The sequence below is a fragment of the Dysidea avara genome, chromosome 12 (assembly GCF_963678975.1).
Source record: "Dysidea avara chromosome 12, odDysAvar1.4, whole genome shotgun sequence".
NCBI lineage: Eukaryota > Metazoa > Porifera > Demospongiae > Dictyoceratida > Dysideidae > Dysidea > Dysidea avara.
Genome location: NC_089283.1, coordinates 12,570,876 through 12,597,489, shown reverse-complemented (window position 1 = coordinate 12,597,489; position 26,614 = coordinate 12,570,876). Strand labels below are relative to the sequence as shown.

The following is a 26,614-nucleotide window of genomic DNA, read 5'->3' as shown; positions in this document are numbered from 1 at the left end:
GGTTCTACTGTGGTAGTACACTCAGTTCAGTATGCTTGACTGAGTTGACTCCATTTATTGAGTTGATCTTGCAAGGTACAATTAAGGGCTACATACACACCCTGTAAAACAAAAGTGGTAATTCCAATCCCCCAGTTATCCACCCTTCTGCTATACTGAGTTATATGTGCACTGCATTTGAATCAATCCTAAGCACTCAGTGAGTCATTCTTCCTACAGAATAGCTAGCATGCACATGATCTATAATCAAAATTTGATGAGCCATGCAGGTTACCTTAAATTGATGCAGGGGAGTGACAGAAAACAAGCAATAAAGTATAATGATGGCCTCGTATATACAAGCCTTTGAATATTAAACCTCCTCAAGTAATTTTTCTCAAACCTGCATAATATGGCACATGAATTGTTTGAATATGTTGATGCCTGCATGTGGCTACTTCCTGTCAGTTCCTGCACAATAATCAATATGTACATTTAAGCCTCCTGTTGCATGGTAGCCATCACTCACTGTTTATCATGCTAGCTGGGAATTTGATTGCTAATATAAAATAAATCGATATGTAAATTAATGGATGAGTTAATTCAGTGATCCTCAATACATATTTTAGGATCAATTATTCTGTGAATGCTATTTCACTAGAGATCTTAAAGCCTGTGAATATACAGGGAGTCAGAAACATGAAACCAATTAGCAAACAATTGGGGGGCAGATTCAGGGTTTGACAAGGGGTTATAAAGCACGGAGTCTGAGGGGTGCAGGCATGTTCGGAAATTTTTAAACTAGTTCTCTAGCTGGCCAGGAAACCACACAAGTACATTCTAAATCTTCAAATTTACAGGTGCAATCAGAATGATCTTTCAGAATGTGAAAATAAACCAGCTGCATGTGTTATTACTCTAATGGAGCTATTATTTCAATGTAAAAGTACAGGCTTGATCCAATAGAAATAATATATTGCACATTTATGGCTTTGTATATCTTTACCCTCTGTTCTTTCTTAACATTGTAACCTAATGCCGGACCTGTATAGACACCTCAGCTTTTGGATATGAATATCCTTTGCATGTCTATGCAGATGCAAAGTTTCAAGTTGTTATTGAGCGCTTTTATGGCTTCCACAATACATTTTCTGTTGATTTTATTTGTCAGGTTCTTTGAGCATGATTGGTAATTTTAATCTAATATGAAATAGTATGAATCAAGCAAATATTGTACCAAGTTTCAGGTGTTTTATCAAAAAGTGAACGATTTTTTTCGCTTAGCCGTTCTACTATTTTATCAATGCATGGATGATTCTTGTTAGGGTTGCATGCGGTGAGTGTTCTATTAGAGTATTTGACTGACTGCTCTATTAGAGTATCCTTTTCTTGGGGAGGGGGACACACGTGCGCCCTCTGGCCACGGCGAACATAAACACGTGCGACCATAAACACGTGCGACCACGTGATCATTTGGCAGCTAGTTGTTGACCTTCCTGGCATCCTTAGGTTTTGTTTGTGACAGCGAAGTTATTGTGTTTGTGTCTATTCTCCCCTGACTTAGTGATGATGCATTTAATCAAGGTACGGTCCGTGAATGTCTTGAGTTTGCGTTCATGTAATGCACCTATCAATGTATTGCCCCACCACCACCCCCCCCTCGGGCGTAAGTGGGGCTTTACAGGGGGAATTGACACGAAACTGCTGCCCCACTATGGGGCATTTGACGATCGTTCAGTAAGCACCCAAATATTTTTTTGTTGTAACTTCCTTCGCTATGTCAAATCCCGAGTAAATCCCGCGTTGCAACTGGGGCCAACGGTGGGGATTTGACACGATAGGTTTGCCCTACTATGGGGCATTTGACATTCGGCTGTGTCAAATCCCCACTATAGCCCCATATATGCCCGAGGGGGGGGGGGGGGCAGTGGGGCAATACATTGATAGGTGCATAATGCGCATATCAATGCCTTGCCCCACTACTATGAACACGGGCAGAGGTGGGGGATAGGTTGGGATTTGAACATTTAAAAACTCTTATCCCCACTACCTGGGGCTACTTTTGATGTCGAATCCCCCACTTATCCCCAGTAAAAGACCCCAAAACACCCACTAGGTGCCCTTGTAGCATCAAATACCCCACCACCTGGGGCACGGTTTGAGGTCGATTCCCCCACTAATCCCCGCCTAGCCCCCACTTCTGCCCGTGTTCATAGTAGTGGGGCAAAACATTGATAGGTGCATAATATTTATGCACCTATCAAAGTTTTGCCCCACCTACCCCCATGCAGGCAAACGAGAGGCATAACAAGGGGATTAGACAAAAATTTCAGCCCCGGGGTAGGGGCTTTGATCTATGCTTGTAATAAAAGATTGAGAAATCTGATGGATGGTGGCCTCATAGGAGGGGGATTAGACCTCCAAATTTGCCCCAGGGTGGGGGAATTTTACTTAGAATTCGGTCAAATCCCCTCCTTGCCCACATGGGGGTAGGTGGGGCAAAACTTTGATAAGTGCATTATAACAAATCTACTGAATCTACAAGTAACATGTGGTTTGTGCATACCAAATTGTGAGTTATTTGACCTAGTCCATTATATTAGACCACCTCAAATTGATTTCTGTTTCCCAAACAACTTTGTTATGCGTAGTCTCATGCCTGGGGGCGTGACGGAGGAAATGACAGTATAGTACAAGGTTCGGGGACTGGATGAACGTGCTCTTCGTGATTCACACGGATATAATATCACTCTACAACGCTATCATTATTCATCACGTGATAAGCTCTAAATATAGTACAGCATTACCATATTATATGTACGCATGCGTGTGTGTATATAGTTAATGTTCAGTTACAATCTCCGACGTCCTCCGGGGGGCCACGGATGCACTCCACCCATTCTGTGATCTGTTGTCGGGCTTGTTCTGCAGCCTTACGTCTTGGACGTGCATCAACTTGTGCACCACTATCAGACACTGTCTTATCACCTTGATCATCATTATCATGCACATCTGTCATTTGATCCTGAATACTCCCTGCATCACTTGTCACTTTGAGGGGGTAGAGCTTTGTGACTGGTCTGTTAGTAACACCATTCTTCGTTCGTATGTTAGCCAAGTGAACCATTCCATCATTGCCTGTGGTTAGGCCTTCAGTCACAGCTAACTTCCAATCAATATGCGGACAGTCATCATGCACCAACACAACATCACCAATCTTAATCTGTTGGCCACCTCTTCCAGTAGGACAATAAAATTCTCTTAAGGAGGTTAAACATTCATGTTTCCATTGGTTGGTGAAGCGGTCAAGCAGAATTGCGTGTGTCTTGGCATCTCTCCTCAGTTGGTCTGCTTCATGGTAACTTGGATCCCTGATATCCTCAATGGTGGTGTGTTCATGTGGTAGTCTAGTGAGTCTTCGCCCATGTAGGAGGTGTGCTGGGGTAAGTGGCTCTAGGTCAGTAATGTCGTCAGAAATATGTGTGAGAGGGCGGTCATTTAACATTGCCTCTACTTCTGAAACAACTGTCAGGAGCGTCACCAAATTAATGTGGGCTCTTCCAAGTGTCTTCTTGATTGCCATCTTGGTGAGGCCGATTAGTCTCTCCCAATACCCTCCAAACCATGGTGCTTTCTTGGGGATGAATTTCCACCTGTACCTTCCCGGCCCAACACTGTGCTGAGTTCCTCTGATGTGAACAGCCAAGTGAGTTCTTCTGCAGCTGAGGTGTAGGTGCTTGCATTATCTGACATCATCACAATTGGTAACGATCTCCGGGCAGCAAAACGACTGAAGGCAAGCAGGAATGTTGCTGTAGTAAGGTCTGTCACTACTTCTAGGTTCACAGCCCTGGAAGTGGCACAAGTAAATAAACATATATAGACCTTGACTTCCTCATTGTTCTGTTTCACATAGAGGGCTCCAGTGAAATCTACACCAGTGATGGAGGATGGTGGGACGTCTTGCACTCTAACCTTTGGAAGTGATGGTGATTCTGGAGCAGCATATGGTCTTCCACTATGCCTTCTGCAAACAGGGGGACTCCTGTAAGCGTTCGAGCGTAAATCGGATGGCTGCAGGTTCGAGGCCACCTAGGTCCAGTCATGGATTTTTTCTCCTTTCTCCAACTTTTCAAACACACCTATGTAGCTAAAGTCTTTGAGCAGGCTGTAGGACCAGGTGTCCTACAGACCTTCAGCACTTGTGCTGTAAAGCATTAATAAATAAATAAAATAAAAAAATAAAAAAACAGTGCAGCGGCGTAACAGTTTCTTTACATATTGACGTCCTGATGGTACCCAGAAAGATTGTTGGAGCGCTGTCAGGGTAGAACCAACACCTGCATGAGAGAGAAGAGCATGTACATAATTAACAATAAGTGCAGTAAGGTGGTTGTTCTGTGGTAGCAGGTAAGGAAACCTGGCCAGCTCACTGAGCGTAGCATTGTGAATCCGTCCCCCACACTGCAATCATCAACAAACAACCGGAGTTGTCTGACAAGTGGTGGCCTCTTCACTCCAGGACAGGGATTTGGCACTAGCCAACTCCCTTGGGTACGTAAGCTCTTGGCAAGCTTGGACCCATCTGGTCTGTGCAGAGCTGAGTTCTTCAGCTGTTAGAGGGCCATTCAGCTTAGGCCGTGATCTGCACAGGTTGTTGATAAATCTAAGTGTGTATGCTGTGACAGCCAGTAGCTTGGGTAGTGAGCTATAGTTGCTCAGCTTGATGATCTGGTGTAGGCCAATGTCTGGACCGGCAGGCGGTTGAGGGGTGAATTCCTCGACAATGGCTGCAGCTGCATGTAAGTGGATTGCTGGCTCTGGCTGCCATGTTGGCCAATTCTGGGGCATAGTCAACCAAGGTGGACCCTTCCACTGCAGGGTTTCTGGTGAGCAGAAAAGTTCAGAGCTGATTCCTCATGTCAATAGGTCAGCCGGGTTGTTAGCTGCAGGACAGAAGTTCCAGGTTGCACCAGGGATAGCTCCCTTGATCTCCAGAACTCAGCGTTGCACAAATTGTGGCAAAGCCTTAGTGCTTGCAAGCCAGTGAAGACCAATCTGACTGTCTCCCCAATAATATGTGGGGGTATTCTGCAGCTGTAGAGTGTCACTTACGAACTTGGCAACTCTTAAGGCAATAACTGCCGCCATTAGTTCCAGCTTTGGTAAAGTCAGATTCTTCAAGGGGGCTACACGGTTCTTAGCAAACACAAAGGTCGCTTCACTACCGCAGGTAAGAAAGGCCACTGCTCCATACGCCTTAGTGCTGGCGTCTGCAAACATGTGTAGTGTGACATCGGCTCTGGAGAATCCCTTCATGAAGTAGTGTCTGTCAATGGCTAATTCAGACAGCCTCTGCATGTCATCCATGATAGTGGTCCACTCTTCTCTAACAGTAGCATCTAGGGGCTCATCCCAGTCAACGTTAAGTTGCCACAGCTTCTGCATGAACAGTTTGGCACGTACAGATACAGGGCTGGTGGTACCTAGGGGGTCAAACAACTTGGAGGCATCTTTGAGTACCTCTCGCTTGGTTGTCAGTGCGCTAGTACTGTGGTGTAGACTATTCAATGATAGTGACAGGCGGTCGGTGGTAGTAGCCCAACGTATCCCGAGTACATTAATTGGATTGGTCTCATTTGATGTCCCATCTAGATGTGTAGCTTTCATCAGTAGCTTGCTGTTGGAAGCCCAGGCTCTCAAGTTGAACTTTGCCTCACATAGCATAGAGCAAGCTTGCTCATAGAATCGAAGAGCTTCCTTCTCTGTGTCACACCCTGTAACAACATTGTCAACATACAGGCAGTGTTGGGACAGTTACTTTAAAAAGTAACTAGTTACATATTACTTGCAACAGAACTATTTAGTTACAGTTACATATTACCCAAAAAATAAAGTAACTATAATAATATTACATATTATATTACTTTGTGTCCACAGCCTTAAGCTGTCACGTGTGAAACTACCACCTTATCACGTGACATGATGGCGTTGTTGGGCAATGTGCAAATCTTGGTTATAAGTAAGAAGCTGGTGAATAAGCTTCATTCAGTAGGCTTCATTACTCCGTTGTGGCTAGGCGTTACTCAGTGGATTACTAACGAGATTAGTAACTTCGTTAATTACTCGTAGTAATAATTTTATTTAATATTAGACTCGTTACAGTAACTATATTACTTAGGTAACGCATTACATTTGTAAGTAAAGTAACTTGAGTTATATTACCTGTTTTTATAGCACATTTCGTTATACTACTTAGTTACCACAAAAGTAATAATTATGTAACGCGTTACCCCCAACACTGCATACAGGTTAGAGCGAATTGTGTGTGAAGTGCATGTGTTGTACTGCAGCAAATGGTGGTTAAGCACAGCAAACAACATAAATGGTGAACTCACAGATCTGAATAAGACTGTACAAAATCTATATGTAGCAAACTTGCTGTTTGGGTTGGTAGGATCCGAGAGCCAAAGGAACCGAGTGAAGTCACAGTCCTTCTCATGCAAGGCAATGTGGAGGAAGGCTTTCTCTATGTCAGTAGAAATGCCATATTGGTGAGTGCGGAAACATAGAATGGTTGAGGTAAGGTCATTAAGGAAGGAATGGGGGACCTGTCAGAAGGCAGTCATTTAAACTGGGGTGTTCACGTGACTGGCAGCAGCTGCACTCATATACTATCCTTATGGGAGTCGTAGGTGAGTTCTTCCTCACCGGGTGATGTGGGATGTAGTGGGATGCACCACTCTCACTGGGCTCAGTAACAAGTTTGATGAAGCCCCTGCTCAACTGCTCCTTAAGGATCTTGTTGTATGACCTGCAGCAAGCCTGGTTATTGGGCAAGTCTGTTAGCTAAGGATCTGGTGCACTTCTGACACACTTTGAAGTTGTCTGGTAGTGGGGGTGTTCCCTTTTCCAAGGGAAACCAGCACAATAGGTCCCGTCACTCTGCCTTGAGATGTGACAAATGGTATATGATGCCAGAAATTGGTAACCTGGTTTGTTGGATTCAGTTGGTGTAATTGCAGTGTCCTCTATCTGCCAGAATCTCATCAGATCACAGGTGATGGCCTGTAATAATATGCAGAGAGTTAGCACTAGTACTTACTGGTTGAGGAAGCAGTGTAGGCCCCGAGAGTAGATACCCGAGCTTTGAACTCATGGCTGTTGGGCCAGCTCCTCTGACAATATGGTCCCCAACTAGGTCCCAGTAATGGTCTGCACCAATGAGCAAGGATATCTCAAAGTTCTCTGATGCTGTGATTGGGTGTGCTAGTGGTAGCCCCTTCAAGTAAGGTAGTTGTAAGACAACTGTATTCAGGGGATTGGAGATAGGGGTGGCAATGGTAGGCACTACCAGTACTGACAATGATACTAGTTCTCCTGTAGTTGTCCTGAGTCAGATAGAGACTGTGTCCATTTGTCTGTGTAAAGGCTTCTCAGCACCAAAGGATGACAAGCTGATGGTTTCAAATTTGTATGGTGTTAATGCCAACTCCCTTGCCAGTTTCTCTTTGAGGAAAGATTGCTGTGATCCTTCGTCAAATAGTATATTAGCTTCCATCTGCAGGTCAGTTCCAACAATAGTGGCAATAGCAATCTTCAGTAGACAGGTGGTGTTCTTGGGAACTTTATGTGGTGCTAGGGTGGTAAGAGAGGCAGTGTCAACAGTAGTGGTTGATGGTGGAGCTGTTTCGCTGGTAGTCTGGCTGGTGTTACTAGTATCTCCTTTGGTTGAATCATTGCAGATGCTTGTATGATGTTTGTTACCACACCTGCGACAGCAGTTCTTTGAATAGCATTGAGCTACACGGTGATGGGCAAGACAGTTGTGACACAGCCATTGTTGCTTAATAATCTCCACACGAGATGACACATCCTTGTGGACTTCGCAATTAAGTGCGGTATGATTGCCCTTACAGAACACACAACTTAACTTGTTGTCAGTTTCCTTTCTGCCTTGTGGTTTACGGTATAATGTGGTGTAAAAGAAGGCAGTGGGATTCCCGTGTTGGCTAGACAGCGGGGATGTTTGCTGGCTTGTCTCAAAGATTCGGATCTCATTGCGAATGGTAGCCTGAAGTTCCAATACAGTCCATTCAGTGATTTTTGGTCATGTTTCTCTTGGTTTCCTCAGGTAACTTGGTCAGTATCATAGGAATCAGCAGTGTGTCGAGTGACTCTGGTGATTTGCCAAGGGATTGTAAGTAACGGACATGTGTCTCGATGGTGTCATAGAAAAGTCTGAGATTGGCCAACTTGTTAGATGGTTTAGGGAGATCTAGCAAGGCTTGAACATGGGCACTAATGATCCGATGTGACTGCCCATAGCAATCTTTCAATAGGATCACTGAGGTTTAGTAATTGGTGTTGGTCAGGGGAAGCCCAGTAATCACTCTTGATGCCTCGCCTCGCAGCTGGGCTCTCAAGTAGCTCAGCTTCTGGACACCTGTTAGAGTTGGGTTGGTGTCAATGGCAGCTTGGAAGCAGTCCCAAAATGGCTGCCAATCAAGTAGTTCCCCAATAAACACTGGGATCTCAAGCTTAGGGAGGCGGGCACCAAAATGATGTGCATGAGGGGGTTCATTGTGCATTGTATGGCTATGTGTGTTAGCAGGAGGTAGTGGTACTCTATCTGAATGATCAGTGTTTATGGGGTCAGCTGCAGGCTGATGTGTGCTTGTATTAGTACCACTCATGTGAGTCTCAGACGTCTGTTGCACTGGCTGGATTTCACTTGTCAGGGGTTGAGGGGGAGGGCTAGTTGCCTGTGTGTTGGCGGCTGCCGGATCAGTCACCTTTGGCTGAGAACTGGTCATTAATGTATGAGTCATCAGAGCCATTCTCTTGGACAACATTGCTTGTAGATCAGCTGCTTCGTATACCACTGCTTCCAGTTTCTCTTTGTCCTTGGTGTTGTCAATAATCTTGTCGTCTAATTCTTTAAACATTTCTGCCTTGAGATGTAGCTGCTTCAAATTTTCGGTCAAAATAACGGCATCGGAGTCTGTTAGTGTCGAATCAGGATCGATTTCCCTAGCAGATGAGAGCTTCCTTAATATCTCTTCTGTGGCGGAGAGTAGTTTTGCCAAATGGCCCTTGTGGCCATGGCGTGAGAAAGTAAATTTCTTCAGATCGTCCATCCAGTAGTCTTAGATCACAGTACCAGAAATGACGGAGAAAATGACAGTATAGTGCAAGGTTCAGGGACTGGATGAACGTGCTCTTCGTGATGCACACGGATACAATATCACTCTACAACGCCATCATTATTCATCACGTGATAAGCTCTAAATATAGTACAGTATCACCATATTATATGTACGCATGCGTGTGTGTATACAGTTAATGTTTAGTTACAATCTCCGACAGGGTGGAGAAAATTTTTCTTTGCCCCCACAACAAGTTGATGTTGTGCTACTTCTAAAAACCAGGTGCCATGTAGCTAGCTAACTCATCTGGAATTAATGAACCATGTATTACTAATTTATCTATGATATGCAAACATTAGGCCAGGCATAGATAATAGACACCCCTACCTGGATTGGAAGCACATGTATAGTGCCCATACAAAACTGCGCGATTATCCACATTTCGCACCTGAAGTTTACACATTATAGATGATAGTGTGTGCAACACACCATTGCTGAAATTATGACTCACCAGTAAGCAAAACATGTGTTTATAAAATTTACTGGTAGGACATGATGTCATGACGCGTATAATTTTACATAATTTAATTGAATTCCAATGATAATTACATGATGAACAACTAACGTACCAGCTACTTGCATCATTGTAGATGCCAAAGGTGATTGTATTCAGTACTAACTAGTAAGAAAACAGCGAACAATAACACAGGTACCAAGATCAGCATTTATTCTAAATAACACGCTATTGCAAAATTCACCGTAATATCACTGGGCTTACCAGGGCTTAGTGGATAAAACTATTTCTATACTAGTGAAGTTCCATTTCCAAAAATAAACACAGCACTAAACTTCACGGTTTACTAGAGCTAAACTCTATGGCAAATTGTACAGTACGGATACATCACACAATCATTGTGACATCATGTCCTACCCCCTGGCTAAGGAAGTGCTTGTTAAACAAACCATTTTTACCAACATATTACACACAGAAGTATCTTTTAAACTGTTTTATAGTTTGACCATCGTGTTTTTTCCCACAAATTCTCTTGACAAAGCCTCAAAGCTGCTCTTCATTTTTGTTCGCGTAGGGGATATGCCCCCTTTGAAGGGATAGGCTATTCCTGGTAGTCTACGAGGCCTGCACCATTGTTTTTCAGTTTTTAAATGCCTGTAAAGCCCAAAGGGAAGGTAATTCACAGTCTATATTAAACTTCTGCACAGGTAAACTTTGCTCTGAGGTGGTTTCTTTTCGGCGATCTGAAATTCGCATGTGGTGACTCTCCCCAGACTTTGTCTTCATTCCGCTTTTACTTCTTACATAAAAGCTGCTTTTACCATTATTTAACGATTTTGCTCATGTGGGTGCATACGGACAAACATAGGTAGATAGGTACCGTACACACACACTTTTACGAAAACAATTTCAGTAGACCAGGTGTTGGGTGCACACTTGGTAAAAAGTTGTCTGGGCACGAGACTAGGGAATTAGGGATATACCATATGGCACCCCATCTGTCACCAGTGGTGTAACTATAACCAGACTGACACCAGGGCCTAGTGCAATCAATGGCGTAGCTAACCGGAAGGTGATGGAGTGGTACACACCCCACAGAACACTTAATGTCATGATTCTAATGATCCAACGATGGGCTAACCAACATACGGTGTAGTATTAGTCATATCATATCCAAATAGCTGCTTTATTACAAATTACTGTCTATGTAAGTATAATGTAACCACTGCAGATTGAGCCTCATCTCACTCTCATGTGTCTCAACTATACTCCAACATATTCATCCATGATCAAGTAGAGCTATACATCACTGACGGTATAGAATTACTTATTATAATGCATTATAGCTATTTACGTTAGACACCCCTGGCCACACTGATTTTGTCCACTGGACTTAGTGAATACCACTCCAGATTCCAGTTTGACTCCTTATCTCTATTTCTGAGTAATCCCCTCTACTTTAATATATAGCAGACCAACTCTCTCAACAATTCAACACCTCGTAGTGCAGTTTATCAGTGTTATCTCAAGCCTCAATTGCAGAAAGTCAACCACCTTTGTTTAAATGCACTATCATGTGAGTAAGCTAGTCTAAAAATAGAACAATAATTAGTGTGAGTAACTAATATTTTTGTTACTTGTTATCTCAAGCATGGACAATCCTTTTGTTAACTGTTGCATCACACATTCGCTAAATGGAATGAGTGGAAGTGTTGAAGAGAATAGCACTGAAGAAGCTAGCCATTTAGCACGACTGTTACCATGTGCTAGGACACGTACTCAACATTGTTTACATGGTCTACAGCCTAATGTATGCATGTAAAATTTAAGGGGCGTGGTAATTTGTGCCTCGATCAATAGTCCACTATTGCTCACTAAGAGGTACTCTAGAGTATAGACCTAAGACCAGTAATTATAAGTCTTCTTCGCTGTTTTTGATACATCGCCCACGGTTGGCCAAGCCTATCTTGGCATCACGGTATACAAAATGTCTGTTTTCAATCTAATAATTTGCTGACACCCGGGCCTAGGCCCGGGTAGGCCCGGGTTTAGTTATGCCACTGTCTGTCACCAATTACTATATAGCTTTTCCATTGCCTATCGTTGATAAGAATTTGGGTAACACTAATTTCACAATGCTTCGGTGATGCCTTTGTGCAGAAATGAAAAAAAAAAGTGAGATTTTTCTGAGCTCAAAACTGTTTTGTAATACATCAAGAGTCCTAACCACTGTATCACTGCTGCCTGCTGCCAGAATTCAGAATTTTAGACACTTAAATGTAAAAATAGTGAACTGGCCTGGCGAACCCTAACCTAACTGGATTTGCTGAACCCTAACCCTAACTTTGGACTACTAGAATCATGAGAATACTATCTATGGAACCAATTCTGGATGGTAGTAAGGATCATGGAAGTTTGGGTTTTTCTGGCAAAGATTATTGCCCAAAAACCAGCTTCACAATTCCATCCTGGCACCTTGGCAGTATTGATTAGGTACAACCAAGCCCCAAAAGTGCCAACCCTAAATGCTTCCAATAGATTGTTACAAAATTTTAAAAGAAATTATTCAATGGAATTTTCTACTGACTAACTGCCTGCTGCCTGATGCCTTCAGGTAAGCGTAACTTGATAACGGCTAAACTGCTAAGGCTACGGGCTTGACTTCTTCACTGTTCAATGTTGTTGTCCCTAGAGTCCAAGACGTGCCTTTCTACTGCAGTACATACAATGCATGCATCATGGACTTACCTTTGTCCTTCTTTGTGTCCCACTTCCTTTTTGCTGACAGCTCAAGGTGTCAATTCATGGTAGCACAATGCCTTCCCTACATTTGTAAACGTATCTTCCATGGTGACTGGATTGATTGCAGAGACACTTCTCCTACTGTTCTTTGTTTGTAGCACTGTGTAATGGGCTAAACATAGCTGAAAGCAATGGCCACTTCACTTTCATGTCAGTAATTGATAACTGGGGTGCGCATTCACATGAAAACATTAACTCTGGTGCCATCCTTTCTTTTGATGTGGTATGCGTGGGTTCACCAGTCATAATAATGTTACCAAAAAAGTAAACAAACAAGTATAAAGGAATTTTAAGTTTGATTAGGGAAAAAGTAGGGGAAAAGAGAGGCCTTACATTTTTCCCCTATGATCTTAATCAAAATTAAAATTCCTTTTCCGTATACTTGTAATATATAAGCGCAGGGACACCTTTGGGCATGAAGCATTGTGAAATTAGTGCAAACCTAAGAATTTTCATGGATGATCGAGGGATTTATTGATGATTGAGATGCTGGATCTGGCATCAGAGTGATTTTATTCTTTGCCTTAGGGTATTCTAGGTGGTAGAGTATTTTTTTCAAATTCCGGACACTTATTTGAAGTGAGAATAGTGTGGTCACAAGAGGTGACGCCCAATTGTCTAGCTGAATAATTACGCATGTTGAAACATGATATGACGTCGACAAACTTGTAGGATTTCAGTGTGTAAAAGGGCTTTACTGAATGCAGTGTTTTGTAACTATATCTAGAGTCAGCTTTACTTAAGTTGGTACCGTGTAAGCTATGCCAGTCTAGCACTGACCCAACAACCACTTTAAATAGCTATAAGCCCAAATTTTCATTGCAATAATTTTTTGTAGCAGTTTACTGCGAATGTTGTGTGTGAGATTTTTCTTATAAAAATGTGTTATTGCTAAACTGACTTAGAATGCCATAAACAAACTGTTTTCTAAAGCAATGCACTGGAATTTGTGCATTGGTGACCTAGGTTATTGTTATTAGAGCTTTACAGTGACCAGCACTGAAGTCTGACAGCAACATGTGCTGCAGCCTTTGGATTACCTAACCTAACAAACTGGAACTATAGACTTAAACATTACTTAACCTACAGTAGCTTACAATAAGGTGAAACAGAAAAAGGGACAAAGAAAGGTATAGCTCATATATTGAAGGTTAGCTAATTGGTGTCTTGGCAATTGTGAAAAAGGGGAGGGAAGTATTGATTACTACTTGCCGACCACAGGGGCTGACTACATGGCACAATGTGCATGAATTGACATGCAGTGAGCTAAAAGGGTAATGCTTCTTTGTGATGTTGAAGTAATTTCATTCCTGTCTGGTATACAAACTAGGCCAGAAGCTATGTATTACTTGCAAGTGGTAAGATCGTCATCTCCAGGATGTCCAAAGTTTCGAATAACTCTAAACTAACTAGCTTCTCTTTCATTCATCTGGTCTGACATAGCCAGGATGCTTAGAGTTTCAAAGATGACAATATATCATAGGCATGTAGAATTTGGAATGATGGATAATGAAACAGGAAGGTTACTCAGTGATCAGGAGTTGAGAAGTTACATTATAGCTTTACAAGGAGAGATACCACAGGTAGGAGAAAACATGGTGTCAGATGACATGCTATGAGGGATACAGGTCCACTGAAAACTGCTTTGCGCTGGAGTGGAGATGAAGCCTTTTGTTGGTCATACTTTTTATCAGGTCCTAATTCGTTGTGGCACATAGGTACGTATCTGGTGTATTAATACACTGTATAGTTGTAATTGAATTATGTTTTGTTTGTGATAGATGCATGGTCATCATAAATTGGCGAGGTGACGCTTTGTTACTCACTGTATAATCGATGGCTACAGTAGGCTTGTTCAGTGTTCAACCAGTAATCATGCTACAACAGTACTTTATCACTTCATTAGTGCTGTGAAACAGTATGGTTTTCCAAGCCAAGTTAGGACTGACCAAGGCTGTGAAAACATTCGAGTTGCCCAATATATGTTAGAGCACAGAGGCACAGATAAACAAAGTATGTTGGTTGGTTGATTCTCCTAAATGGGTAAGCTTCCTCGTAACGTTATTTTGCGCTACATGTAATGTAGGCGTGTCCATATTCAAAACCTCATTCAAAACCGTGCCTGTTCTTCGTGACTGGCGCCACTGAAGGCACAACTTGTGACAACTCGTTCCCATAGTATAAATCCACACAAGCTGCTTCTTCAACACACGTGTTCTTTACACTGCTGTGACGTCATAGGCACTGGCCGACTACTGCTAACCCGGCTTGGCATTATTATCTATCACTGCCAAGATCACTGCTGTTTCCCAGCTGTGCCAGATCCAAGTCTAACTTGTGAAAGGAAGTAGTGCGAGCTTTGATTGTTTCGACACTTCGACAAATACTCTTTCGTGATTATTTTAACATTGTGTGACGATTCCAGTACGGCATATAACCCAATCCCACAATGACTCCACCGATATGCCCATATAAAACACACATTTTCTAAGTCAGTTAGAGACCACACCCTTGGATCTTTGTGGATTTTAAAAACCGAGCGAAGCAAGGTTTTTAAAATCCAATCCATTAAGATATCCTCGTGCCAGGTCTCTAACCTACACTCAATGGTCTTTATCTCCATTCTTTTCAAGCCACCAAAAAGTACTCCTACAATGGTTAATCTATCTACAAACCAATTTTCAACCTGCTCCTTGAACTGGTTTACCCTGTTGCCATGACAAAATATTGCTTTTGCGTTTTTAAAAAATGTGCATAACTTGTTTTTTTACCCAATCTGTACGAAAAGTGAACTGTAAATGTGCTTTGTGATGCTTCTATTGCCCTCCAAATCTGAAGTAAATTGACTGAAGCATGCACAAGTCATAGCAATTTTTCTAAGTGAATAATGAAGGTGCATTTCTCAGTGGTGGCTAGGCAGATTCAGCTCAAATGTGGAGAAGAAGGTACCCCACCCAAAGGAAGTTTCCACAACAAAATTGGAAAATTTCTGTTTGGAGCTATTGAGCTACGGATATGTTAAAATGGCATTTTCTTACTTCCTGTAAAATACACACTTGTGTGTTGTCTGCCCACACTGGCTGTACTTGGTTGTATGACACACTATCATGTGTCTTGATAAATGATGGCCTTTGCCAGTGATTTATGCTGGTTGTTTCGTTCCTCTTCCTGCTTTCCACTTACCTAAATAAACCTGTTAGCAGGGGTCTTATTGGTAAGGCACGTATGCAATTAGCCTCTTGTAAACATTTGTTTTTTAAAACCATCAGTAAACACCAAGCAAAGTGATACATCATTATAATCATCATTTTAGACCTAGATGCATGGCCATGATCACATTGGTTCATATCATTTTCTGCCGCTCTCACATATCGGTAAAGCCTCAATTTTTTGAATTCATATTCATCATATTTACCAACTGTTATCATGCCTCATGGCTTTTTGTGACCTTTTGAATCATAAGGGAAGGGGCTCCCTGAAATGCCTGTGTTGTTACTATACATGCCTTCTATGCCAAGTTTGTACTTAACATCACTTCAGGTTTTTAAATTCTTGAAGGCAGCTACACTTACAAGTGTAACTTACTTTGTAATTAGTTGTAACTATTTGTCTTAACTGCTACACTTGTTACTGATTCATTACATTAGATAACCTGACGACAAGATGGCTGCTGGAAAAATGGACAGTGAGCCCATACAAGTAGAGACACCTTCGGTGATCTCACCAGACAGTGATGGTGGAGGATATGATTGTGACTTTGTCCAATCACCTCCTGATGATCTGTTGTGTAAGATATGTCACTATCCTGCACGTAATGCCATCTTGAGTGTCTGCTGTGGACACAATTTTTGCAAGTACTGCCTGGACTGTTACCTCCATTCTGAAGTGATCGACCACAGCAACTGTCCTTATTGCCGTGAAAATTTCCAATCTGTACCTGACAAGAGAACTACTCGGCTTGTGTTCAACCTTCAAGTATTCTGTCCCAACAAGTCCCTGGGGTGTAGCTGGGTAGGAGAGTTACGATCAATGGAGGACCATCTAAACAAGAACTCCACAGCCAGCAATATTGGATGTCTGTTCACTGAGATATGTTGTAGTAATGAGTGTGGTGTAGTGATCCAACGTAGACTACTTGAAGATCACTTGAAGTTGGAATGTGAACTGCGTCAAGTGAAGTGTGAATATTGTGACAGTACAGGTAGTTATCAGTGGATAATTGGTAGTCATCAACAAGAGTGTCTCAAATATCCAATGGAGTGTCCAAACCATTGTGAGGTAGGACATGTGAGAAGGGAGGAGATGAATGTACACTTAAAAGAGTGTCCACTAGCAATAGTGAAATGTCCATTTGCAGTAGTGGGTTGTGACATTGTTGTTAGGAGAGAAGAGAGGATAGGACATATGAAGGAGGCAGTAGAACAACATGTTGAATGTAACAAGGAGGCCATCATGGAACTGGAAAGAGCTAAAACTGCTTTAGAGGAACAACTACAAACTAAAGAACAGGAACTAGCTGATATTAAGGATATGACAAAAAAGTTTAAGGAGTATCTCAGGGCCACTATTGATGAAAAAGATAGGGAGCTAGGTAATTTGAGAAAGAGGGCTGATGTTTTAGAGGAACGACTAAAAGTTAATGATCAGGTAGTAGCTGCGAGCACAAATGAAATTGAGCACTTCAAGAAAGTTATTGATGAAAAAGGCAAGGAACTGAATGAGATGAAAAATAACACTGATATTTTGAAAGAACAGATGACGGCCAAAGCACTGGAAGTAGCTAATATGAAGGAAATGACTGAAAGTCTTGAGAAAGTTGTTGATGATAACAGTAAGGAATTGAATGAGATGAGAACGAATGCTAAAGAAAGGGATCAGGTGGCACAGGAGAGTACAAAACAACTGAAGGAGATGTTTGAACAAGAACTGATGAAGTTGAGGGAAGAAATGAAAACTACTAAACAACAACTACAACACCAAGTGGAGATCAATGAACAACTTCAACAAGATCTTCAGTGCTATGATATCCCCAAACTACTACCTCATCTCATTGGTACTGGTAGTCAAGTAATACCATTTGTGATTAAACTGACTGAGTTTGAGAATGTTAAGAAAACTAGCAATTGTTGGCAGTCTCCAGCATTTTACACTAGCTCGGAAGGATATAAAATGTGCTTGAAGATTAGACCTAATGGTCTTGGTTTAGGAAGTGGTACTCATGTGTCAGTAGATGCATATCTGATGAGCGGTGAACATGATGACCAACTCACTTGGCCAGTTAAAGGAAGTTTATCTGTTCAACTATTTAACCAGATCAGTGACAGTAATCATGGTGGACTGGTGAAGTTCAGATTTGATGGTGCTGGTATTGCATGTAAGAGAGTAAAGGGACGAGAGATATCTGCCAATGGAGTGTACGTTGACAAGTTCATATTTCACAAGAGCCTATATGCTATTGATGACAAGTACCAGTATTTTAAAAATGGCTGCATATTTCTTCAAGTGACTGACTTCAAATGAAGGTTGTGAGTGTAATTTTCATGTTTTATTATACATGCGATAGTAGCATTTGTGGTGAGTTTTTGCAATTATACAGTCCTATACTGTCCTCTTCAGCAAAGGTGTCCGATCATTCCCATTGATGTCCCAGCCATTCTCCAGTAGGTTAGGAGGTTTTTCTGCCTCTCAGTCAGGGAAGATGTACTTTAGACATACAACTGTTGGCTGAACAGTCAAAACATAATCTGGCAGTACATACTTGAATTGTTTTCCTGTCAGAAACTATCGACCAACCTCCTATTTCCTTCTTTTTGACTTGGTGATATCGGTTGGATGCAACCAATCCCAAAACTTTTCTTCAAAATGCATGCCTTTGAATTGAATAGTTTGACAAAATACAAATAATTTTGTGTTCTTTAAAATTTTTTGGGCCTGAAATATATATATGCCACACTTTAGTGCATATAGTTAGATAACTTTTAAGTGTTGCTCAATATTAAAGTTTTAGAGTTTTATTTGTCACAAGTTGTCACCTTTAATGTGTTACTTGAATAAGCAAACCATTGGAGGTATCAAGTGTTAAAGTGATATCCTAGATAAGAAACCAGTGTTTACTGAAATTCTCCATGCTATTGCATCATAACTTCATGATTTGTGTTTGTACAAGCTATACTGAAGTAGGATACTCTCCCCCCTATAATATTATGAACTCTTGATGTTACCATGTATAAGTACAATTTTTTGAGGGGTGCAATTTTCATGGTTGCTTGGCTGTTCGCGAATTTCGATTATCAGGATTAGTTCACCTGAGCGAATAACTGGTGATCCTCGGAAATAAAACCGCAAATATCCTTATCTTCAAAAACATACCTCGAAAAATTGTACTAATTTGCAGGTAACGGTATCAATTACTCTTAGATGGGTAAAGATAATTAACACCAATCATGTTTATGGATCATTATAACATTTTTGTTCTATTTGTAATTGTAAATAGGTAGACCATGCAGGCATGCATTTCTCCAATTTCCTTTACACCAGCCAGTTTTTTAAAGATAAAAAATTAGGCTAAGTAAATTGCTTCTCATCCCTACTCAACAAAGACAGCAATTATTATAGTACCTTTTACAGTAACTAATATCCTGCATTGTGTTACAATGTTTCAAGCCAAACAAAAGATCAATGTACTCTAATAAAACAGTTGCAGTATTCTGAAATAACTTATAGAGAAAGTTACTTACCTTTAATAAAACATCATAACTTAATTTAATAATTTTATAGCACCTTCACATTAGTGCCTCTAAAACATCTTATAACTGTTGGAAACATGCATGCATAGCTACCTACTTAACTTTTGTAAAAGTATGTAAACTGCTATGTCCATGCAACTGCTCAGATTTTCTATCTTATTTGGTGGGAAACTCTACAAGTACTGGAAGTGGTCTGAAAGATAATAGATTGACACATCTCTTGTGTAAATTTCATATGGCAGGTTATGCTGACTTGAATTCTTTAAAGCCGTTCTTCTCGAAACTTCTGTGCAATTTGGAACATTTTCCCAAAATTCAGTCACATAATTATATATTTCAGCTTTTAATGTCTTTTGTATTGATTGTGATAGCCACAGTCTGGTATACGTATTTGCATTTGTTGGCCACCTCAAGAGGCTGGTATATGTGTATGAGCACTATTATATGTTTATTAATCACTGGTATTTTGTGGATCACAGCTAGACTAGAGGCTTTATGTATGACCCATATGGGTGCAGGAATGGAATTAATTTTGTGTCTGGTTGTTTGAAATCAACCACATGGTTGTAATTTGACACACATCAAATACTTAATTAACTGATGAATGGCTACGTGGTTCTATATAGAAAGTTACATAGCTAGCTGGTTCCCAACTACAACTACAACAAACTTGATCTTTGCAAGGTGGTAATGATGCATGGTCAATCCTTTCTGACATGGTAGTGGATCCGGTAGATATTTGAAAGGGAAGGTTCCTGGCTGAGGAATAGTAACTACAGCCTAGTAAATAAATATAAGTAAAAATCACCCACAGCATATATTGTTTCACAGTTATTCAAATCTTTTGCACATTTTGTTACCAGAATATAAGACTGCTATATTCAAATTAAAAATGTAATGGTAAACACTGCAGAACCATTCATCGTTATTTGCTTGCCAAAATCAATGATTTTGCTGCTACATCAAAATTAGTATTCTATCAAGTCAGTTATATTGGCTATTAATTTTTATACTTCTTTATTGTGCAGCAATATGTATAAGTGCAGTGATCTTGATTAATCCAATTATGCACAATATAAGTTTTAATTAATTTAGTTTAAACATGAGCAAAGTAGTATCACGAGTGCTCACAAACGGGAGGCAGACCACAATTGAAGCCCAGACATGAGATTACAGGACTGTGCTGGCTTCTTAGTGGCTTATATGCAGTAAAAGCAACAAAGAAAACAACAACATTTGGCCAACATTATCAGGCCATCCACCAGTAAACCACTGATTCTTGCCAAGCCAGGCCCTTCACAAGGCTTGAAACCACCATTTGAGCTCTCCACACCACCCAGAAAGCCTTGAATAGTTTGAGTAGTACTGAGGGTCAAAACTAGTAGTACGATATAGTGTAGCTATCCACTGGTGGTGTTGGTTTGATTTTGCCTGATGTGTGATTTGGAACAGTTTTAAAACTCTGATCACATTTATTGTGGTATGGATACTAATTAGCTATAACACAAGTAGCTATACATTCACTTGCTATACAAGTAAAATAACCTTGTACACTCATGACACACACAAGATGTAAATCAAATTCTTTGACTTCTCATAACCATCCCAACCAACCCAGAACTCTTGTACATTACACATATAGGTACAACATGTGTAGAAACCAATCCACCAGTACCATGCATGACTGAGTATTTGAACCAATGGACAGTTGGACTTACAATGAGTTTGCTTGAGCAAGTACACACTTAAGTCCATCTAGTTGTATAGTACACATACAAAAGCAAAGACTGCTCAGATAACACTAGTGTACCACTCAGGCCCTAGGAGTCAGTACAGGCTAATTCTCCTGGGGTATAGGACTAGTGATTGATTGATTGATTTCTATTTAAGCTCTTGTGTTTGGCTATAAGCCATTTTTCCATGCAAGAGCATACATACAATTACAATACAACACACACACAAGACACACAATATACAGCACAGCAATTACATGTAATACAAAAATACACTAACTACATAAAATAATTAATACATTAAACATCATTACATAAACTAGTAGCCTGAAGGAGGCGGTTGTACCACGGGCTTATATATAAGTGTCGAAGGCGCTTATGAGCTCCTTGTTGTACCAAGTCCCACTAATGTAAAGTTTAGGATCCTGAAGTCCTACTAGACAATATACACCCACCGTACATGCCATGGACATTTGGGTAAAGCCAGGTCCCCATTAATACATACAGCTGGGTAGGCTGGAGTAATGTAAGAAATTTTACACCCACATACATACATACATACCAAAATGGAGGCAGACCAAAATTGAAGTCCAGACACAAGATTACAGGGCTGTGCTGGATTATTAGCAGTTGATATGCAGCAAAATCAACAGAAAAAATGTTTGGCCAACATTATCAGGCCATCCACCAGTAAACCACTAATTCTTGCCAAGCCAGGCCCTTCACAAGGCCTGAAACTGCCATTCAAGCTCTCCACACCACCCAGAAAAGACATCTGTTAAAACCAGCCTCAACTAGTTTGAGTAGTACTGAGGGTCAAAACTAGTAGTATGATAGTGTAGCTATCCATTGGTGGTGTTAATTTGATTTTGCCTAATGTGCAATTTGGAATGGGGTTTTGTAAAATTTGATCACATATAAATACTACAATAGATCTAGAGTCTCTCCCTCCATGTGTCCACATCCTCAAGGGACTATTGACCATTAACAATTAGATCAGCATGCTCCACACTATACCTATATACCCATCTTAGCTGGGGAGCTTGCATCTGAGTATACCACCGTCCCTAACTGCTGATGGTTTATGCCAGTATCTTGCCCATCATAGTAATTAGTATGAAATCTCAGCAAATCAAAATTATATTTCTTGCATTGCCATCTCTGTAATCATAATAATTAATGATTGCTTTCTCAGGCCACTCTGACCTCCTCCACCATTTCAACAATGCTCACTCTCCTCAAACTCTTCATCTTTCTCCAATCTAAAGATGTTTTTCATCATCACTGTGATGTTTCTCAGCCCCCCCCCCCCCAACAGTGTTTCCTAGATCCCCTATGTGGTTGGTAGAGCTTATGTTGTGATGACATAATAATGTAATATCAAGGGGTAAGTAGAATTCTAGGAAAACGGGAACGGAACGGAAATGGAAAGTGGGAAAGGAAACGACCAAAGGAAAATGCCTGATGAAGGTTATCATGTCAATATACGGGTTAGATTTTACAGCATGATGCTTCTTTGTAACATTGTTGGACCCTTTCGTACTGTTCCGCTAAAGCGATCGAAACTCTCTAATAGAGCAGTCACCGTGCATTAAAATACTCTACTAGAACAGTCAAGAATGTTTTTGTAAACTATGCGGACCTGCTTTAAACCTGTGAATGATATGGCTGGCAAAGATTAGGTATGTAGACTAGCTAAGTCATCAACACTGACTGTTAACTGTTCCTTTAAAACTATAAACATTTAAAAAGATTCAACACTGAAACATGCTTGAAGAAGTTTGTGAAGTATTCTAATTATATAGACTGAAGACAGTGTCTATATAGGCTATGCACTTACACTCAGCTTCCAGATAAGAGTTATGTATGATAAGGTATGCTGTTAGCTTGCTTGTCAGCTCCAAGACGTGCATGGCTGGTCTCATATGACACACACTAGCTATATATCATCAACACTCTATTTAATTTTTTTTCATTAAAGCTTTACAGCACAAGTGCTGAAGGTCTGTAAGACACCTGGTCCTACAGCCTGCTCAAAGACATTAGCTACTTAAGGTGTGTTTGAAAAGTTGCAGAAAGGAGAAAAAAAAAACTGAAATAACTATACTCCTTGAAACCATACAAAAGATTCAACAATTAAGAATGAAGTGATTTACAAGTATTCTAATCAATTGACAGTGTTTACATAAAGATGTTCCTTGTCAAGATAAAAGTTAGGTAGGTGGTAGATACAGTATGTGTCAGGCTGAGGTGACTCCAATGAAGAGGCTGAGGGTTGCCAGCTATAGTACAATGATTCACAAGCTTTCAATACTAAAAGGCCCCTGGTGAGATACATGGTTTGCAAAACATTCTGTGACTGCTCTATTAGAGTATTTTAATGGACGGTGACTGCTCTATTAGAGAGTTTCGATCATTTTAGCGGAACAGTACGGAGGGTCCAACAATGTTACAAAGAAGCATCATGCTGTAAAATCTAACCCGTATATTGACATGATAACCTTCATCAGGCATTTTCCGTTGGTCGTTTCCGTTCCCGCTTTCCGTTTCCGTTCCGTTCCCGTTTTCCTAGAATTCTACGTACCCAATATCAAGTATTAGTAGTGCTCTGCAAAATTAATGTGGAATCTGTTGAATAAGCAAGTATGCATCATGCTTGCTTATTCAACAGATTCCACAAGGCACTAGCAATGTAAAATCTGGGTGATGATCTCCCAAGTAAAATGCTACAATTAGGCTATTTTATATCTGAGATTGAATATTAGGGTATTTTCATCGTTAGCTATTGGGCCATTCTTAAAAAATTAAATCAAGCTTTCTGAGATTAAATCCAAGGGTATTTCTGCTGTTTGAGCATGTTATATTTGGAAGCAAACTGGCCTAAGCAATATTTAAAACTGCACTTTCTGAGGTTGAATTTAAATTGAGAGTTGAGAGTGCAATTTTGAAAACAAACTTATTTAAGATACTGGGTATAATTAGGTTGTCAGATGTTGAATAGCCATCACTACGTAGTAATTATGATAGATGTATATGTATCTGAAGATTTTTTTTTATCTGAGAGAGCATTTTTAAACTCGTGCATACTTTACATATCAAACTGTCTAAGATTGAATCTGAGGGCATTTTTGTGTACCATTTTAATAGCACGTTTAATGAAAGTATATATTTACAGCAGTGGTGGAGGGCACAGGAAGAAAGTGCCCTCCTCCCCCCAAAAATGCTTTAAGATTGAGATACTGTAATAGAGCAGTCAGTCAAATGCTCTAATAGAAGAGTCACTGCATGTAACACTATTAAAAATCCTCTACAATTGCTGAGGTTATATGAAAACATGCATCCATCCCATGGATGGGCACATTTAGTCACTAATAGGAATTTTGCAGACAAAATGCACATGGGTCCTTTATATGCCATTCTATATGACAATTGACTCATCACTGAACTACTTACAGTGTATGACTGTCACTGCTCCGTACAACTCTTGACCGATGCAGACCACTTAACATAATTTATTACTATTATTACATGATTGTGCATAAAACTGCTCTACATCAAAAATTCAGACCTGAAACATATAAAGTACCTTTAGTTTCTGGGAGGCTGTGCCCCCCAGCTCCATATGTCTACTGCCCTGGACAAACCCTGGAGCAGACTCCCAGGTCCTCTGCTCAATATGCCTACTACCCTGGTGCCCCCTCCCCATACATACCCTGTACGGTGCAGTTGTCACTCACAATTTTAGTGGAGGTCAAAGATTTTAGGAAGGTGGGGGGAAGTGGAAGTTCCCCACTAACAGCCCTACACTGATTGCTGCTATCAGGGTCAGTAGGTCATCTCTGTAAACAGTATAATGACCCAGTTTCAACCCAACCTCAAGAGGGCTATTTTAAATCTTCAAATCCTTGAAGAAACTTCATTATTCAGCTTCATTGTTTCCCTTTTCAATGTCTTTCAGTTAGCAATAGGCCTTGGAATGCAGAGCAGTATCCATAGTTATATGTAGTCCACATGTTAAAGGTTGTCTGTTGACATTAGCTTAATTTCTTGGCTCAGGCTAGAAGAGTGTACCATTAAAATGCATGAAAATGGCTTAGCCATTATCTCTTTGCAGCAGTTTATTGTTCTATGTTACACCTTAGAAAGACTTTGATTTGCAAAACTGTCTACTAGTATTTATTGGCTAGTTGTGCTGGCAACTGGCACTAACTAAACCCTATCACAAAACTAGGTCATATCTCATTACATCTTAATTAAGCCAATTAAATGTTCATAAGACTTGAAAATTGCATGACCATAGCGCAATTAATGTCATGCACAAACAGGTTAAGTTGTAGGTGGTTGAGGAGAACAAATTTGTTATTGCTGTATTTATGAAGCAGCAAATGCATTGCACCTACTGCAGCATGCCAAAAGGCACCCGTATAGGGCTGAAGCAACATCTAACAGTGAAAAAATCAAACCCGCAGCTTATTCAGTTATGCTGGTCTGAGGGCATCAGTTTGCATTAGTCAGTCAATCAGTCATTAGAAACTTTCACTAAATAAAAAAATTTTCATAGCAACTTTCTGGAACTGTTGTAGGTTGTCCTGAACACATTTGTGGGTTTGATTATACCTATATACCGATACAATAAGAAGGTAACTTCAGTCATCCATTGAAAAACTCCTTAAGGATTCCGGAAGTCTTATATTATGTTTCTTTTTCCTGCTATGTTTCCTACTTGTTATTCTGCCAAATTTATTAACATAGCATCATGAAGGTAGTGGCTTCTGGTCAATATATTTGTGGTAAGGTGCAAACCTTCATGATCCTTTCCATACACTACTACTGTGTCATTACATTAAACGTTTGTATAGGCCTAGGTAAACTGTAGCCCATCTGCTTAATATTTATTTCAGTTAACCACTTATAGTTATAATGGCATACCATAATTCGCTTCTTTTTCATTGTAAAATAATTTTCGTATGCAAAAAAATTCTTACACAATTTTTTTATATATATATAGAAAGCTTCCAAGCATTTACTATGTGGCATAGTGCCTTTAGACTGTAGCTATCGGTTAGCTTTCAAACAAGACACAATAATTATATACTATATAAGAACCTGGCTAATTTTTACTACTGAAGCTATCTGAGATGTAATACTGTAATACAGCAGTCACGTAAAATGTACATGAATATGTTTTACACAAAAAAAAATTTATCATTGCACAAAACAAAGCGAATTACAATAGCTCTCATAATGTGCACTCATCATGAAACTTTCATATAAATAGTACCTTTATGATATGTATTATTCAGTAATGCTATTAGTATATGACAAACACACCTTCACAAAAGAATCTTAGTGTATCCACCATAACCTGTGGAGCTTGCACTACCCTGACCACTGATGATTTTGGTCAAACATGTTGTCCATAAAGTTTAAAATTTCAAAACTCTATGTATTTCTTGCAATGCTTCCTGTCAAGGTAATAAGGTGACAAGCCCTTCTACTGTTTCAGGCAGCATATGTACAAACTACAAGTCGTTAGCCAGGTAACAGGGCCTAAGGCTAGGAATATCGCAAAAGTTTTGCGAAATAATCTTGCCAACTACTTGGCCTCAGACAGTTTTATTTTATATAGTGCTGAAATCTTTGGGTTGGTACTGAATGAACAATACACACAGCTAACCTGTTACACAATGA

The 26,614-nt window shown here is 40.4% G+C and overlaps 2 protein-coding genes across 2 annotated transcripts; one reads left to right on the top strand and one right to left on the bottom strand.

The window, feature by feature from the left end:
- Positions 1-1,438: 1,438 nt before the first annotated feature.
- Positions 1,439-18,042, top strand: LOC136240771 (TNF receptor-associated factor 3-like). Its single transcript, XM_066031806.1, has 2 exons — positions 1,439-1,563; positions 16,092-18,042. The coding sequence occupies exon 2, from the start codon at positions 16,108-16,110 to the stop codon at positions 17,962-17,964; it is 1,857 nt and encodes a 618-aa protein (XP_065887878.1). The 5' UTR covers positions 1,439-1,563; positions 16,092-16,107; the 3' UTR covers positions 17,965-18,042.
- Positions 2,828-3,562, bottom strand: LOC136239838 (uncharacterized). Its single transcript, XM_066030589.1, has one exon. It carries the CDS (start codon positions 3,560-3,562, stop codon positions 2,828-2,830), a length of 735 nt encoding a protein of 244 aa, XP_065886661.1.
- Positions 18,043-26,614: the final 8,572 nt, after the last annotated feature.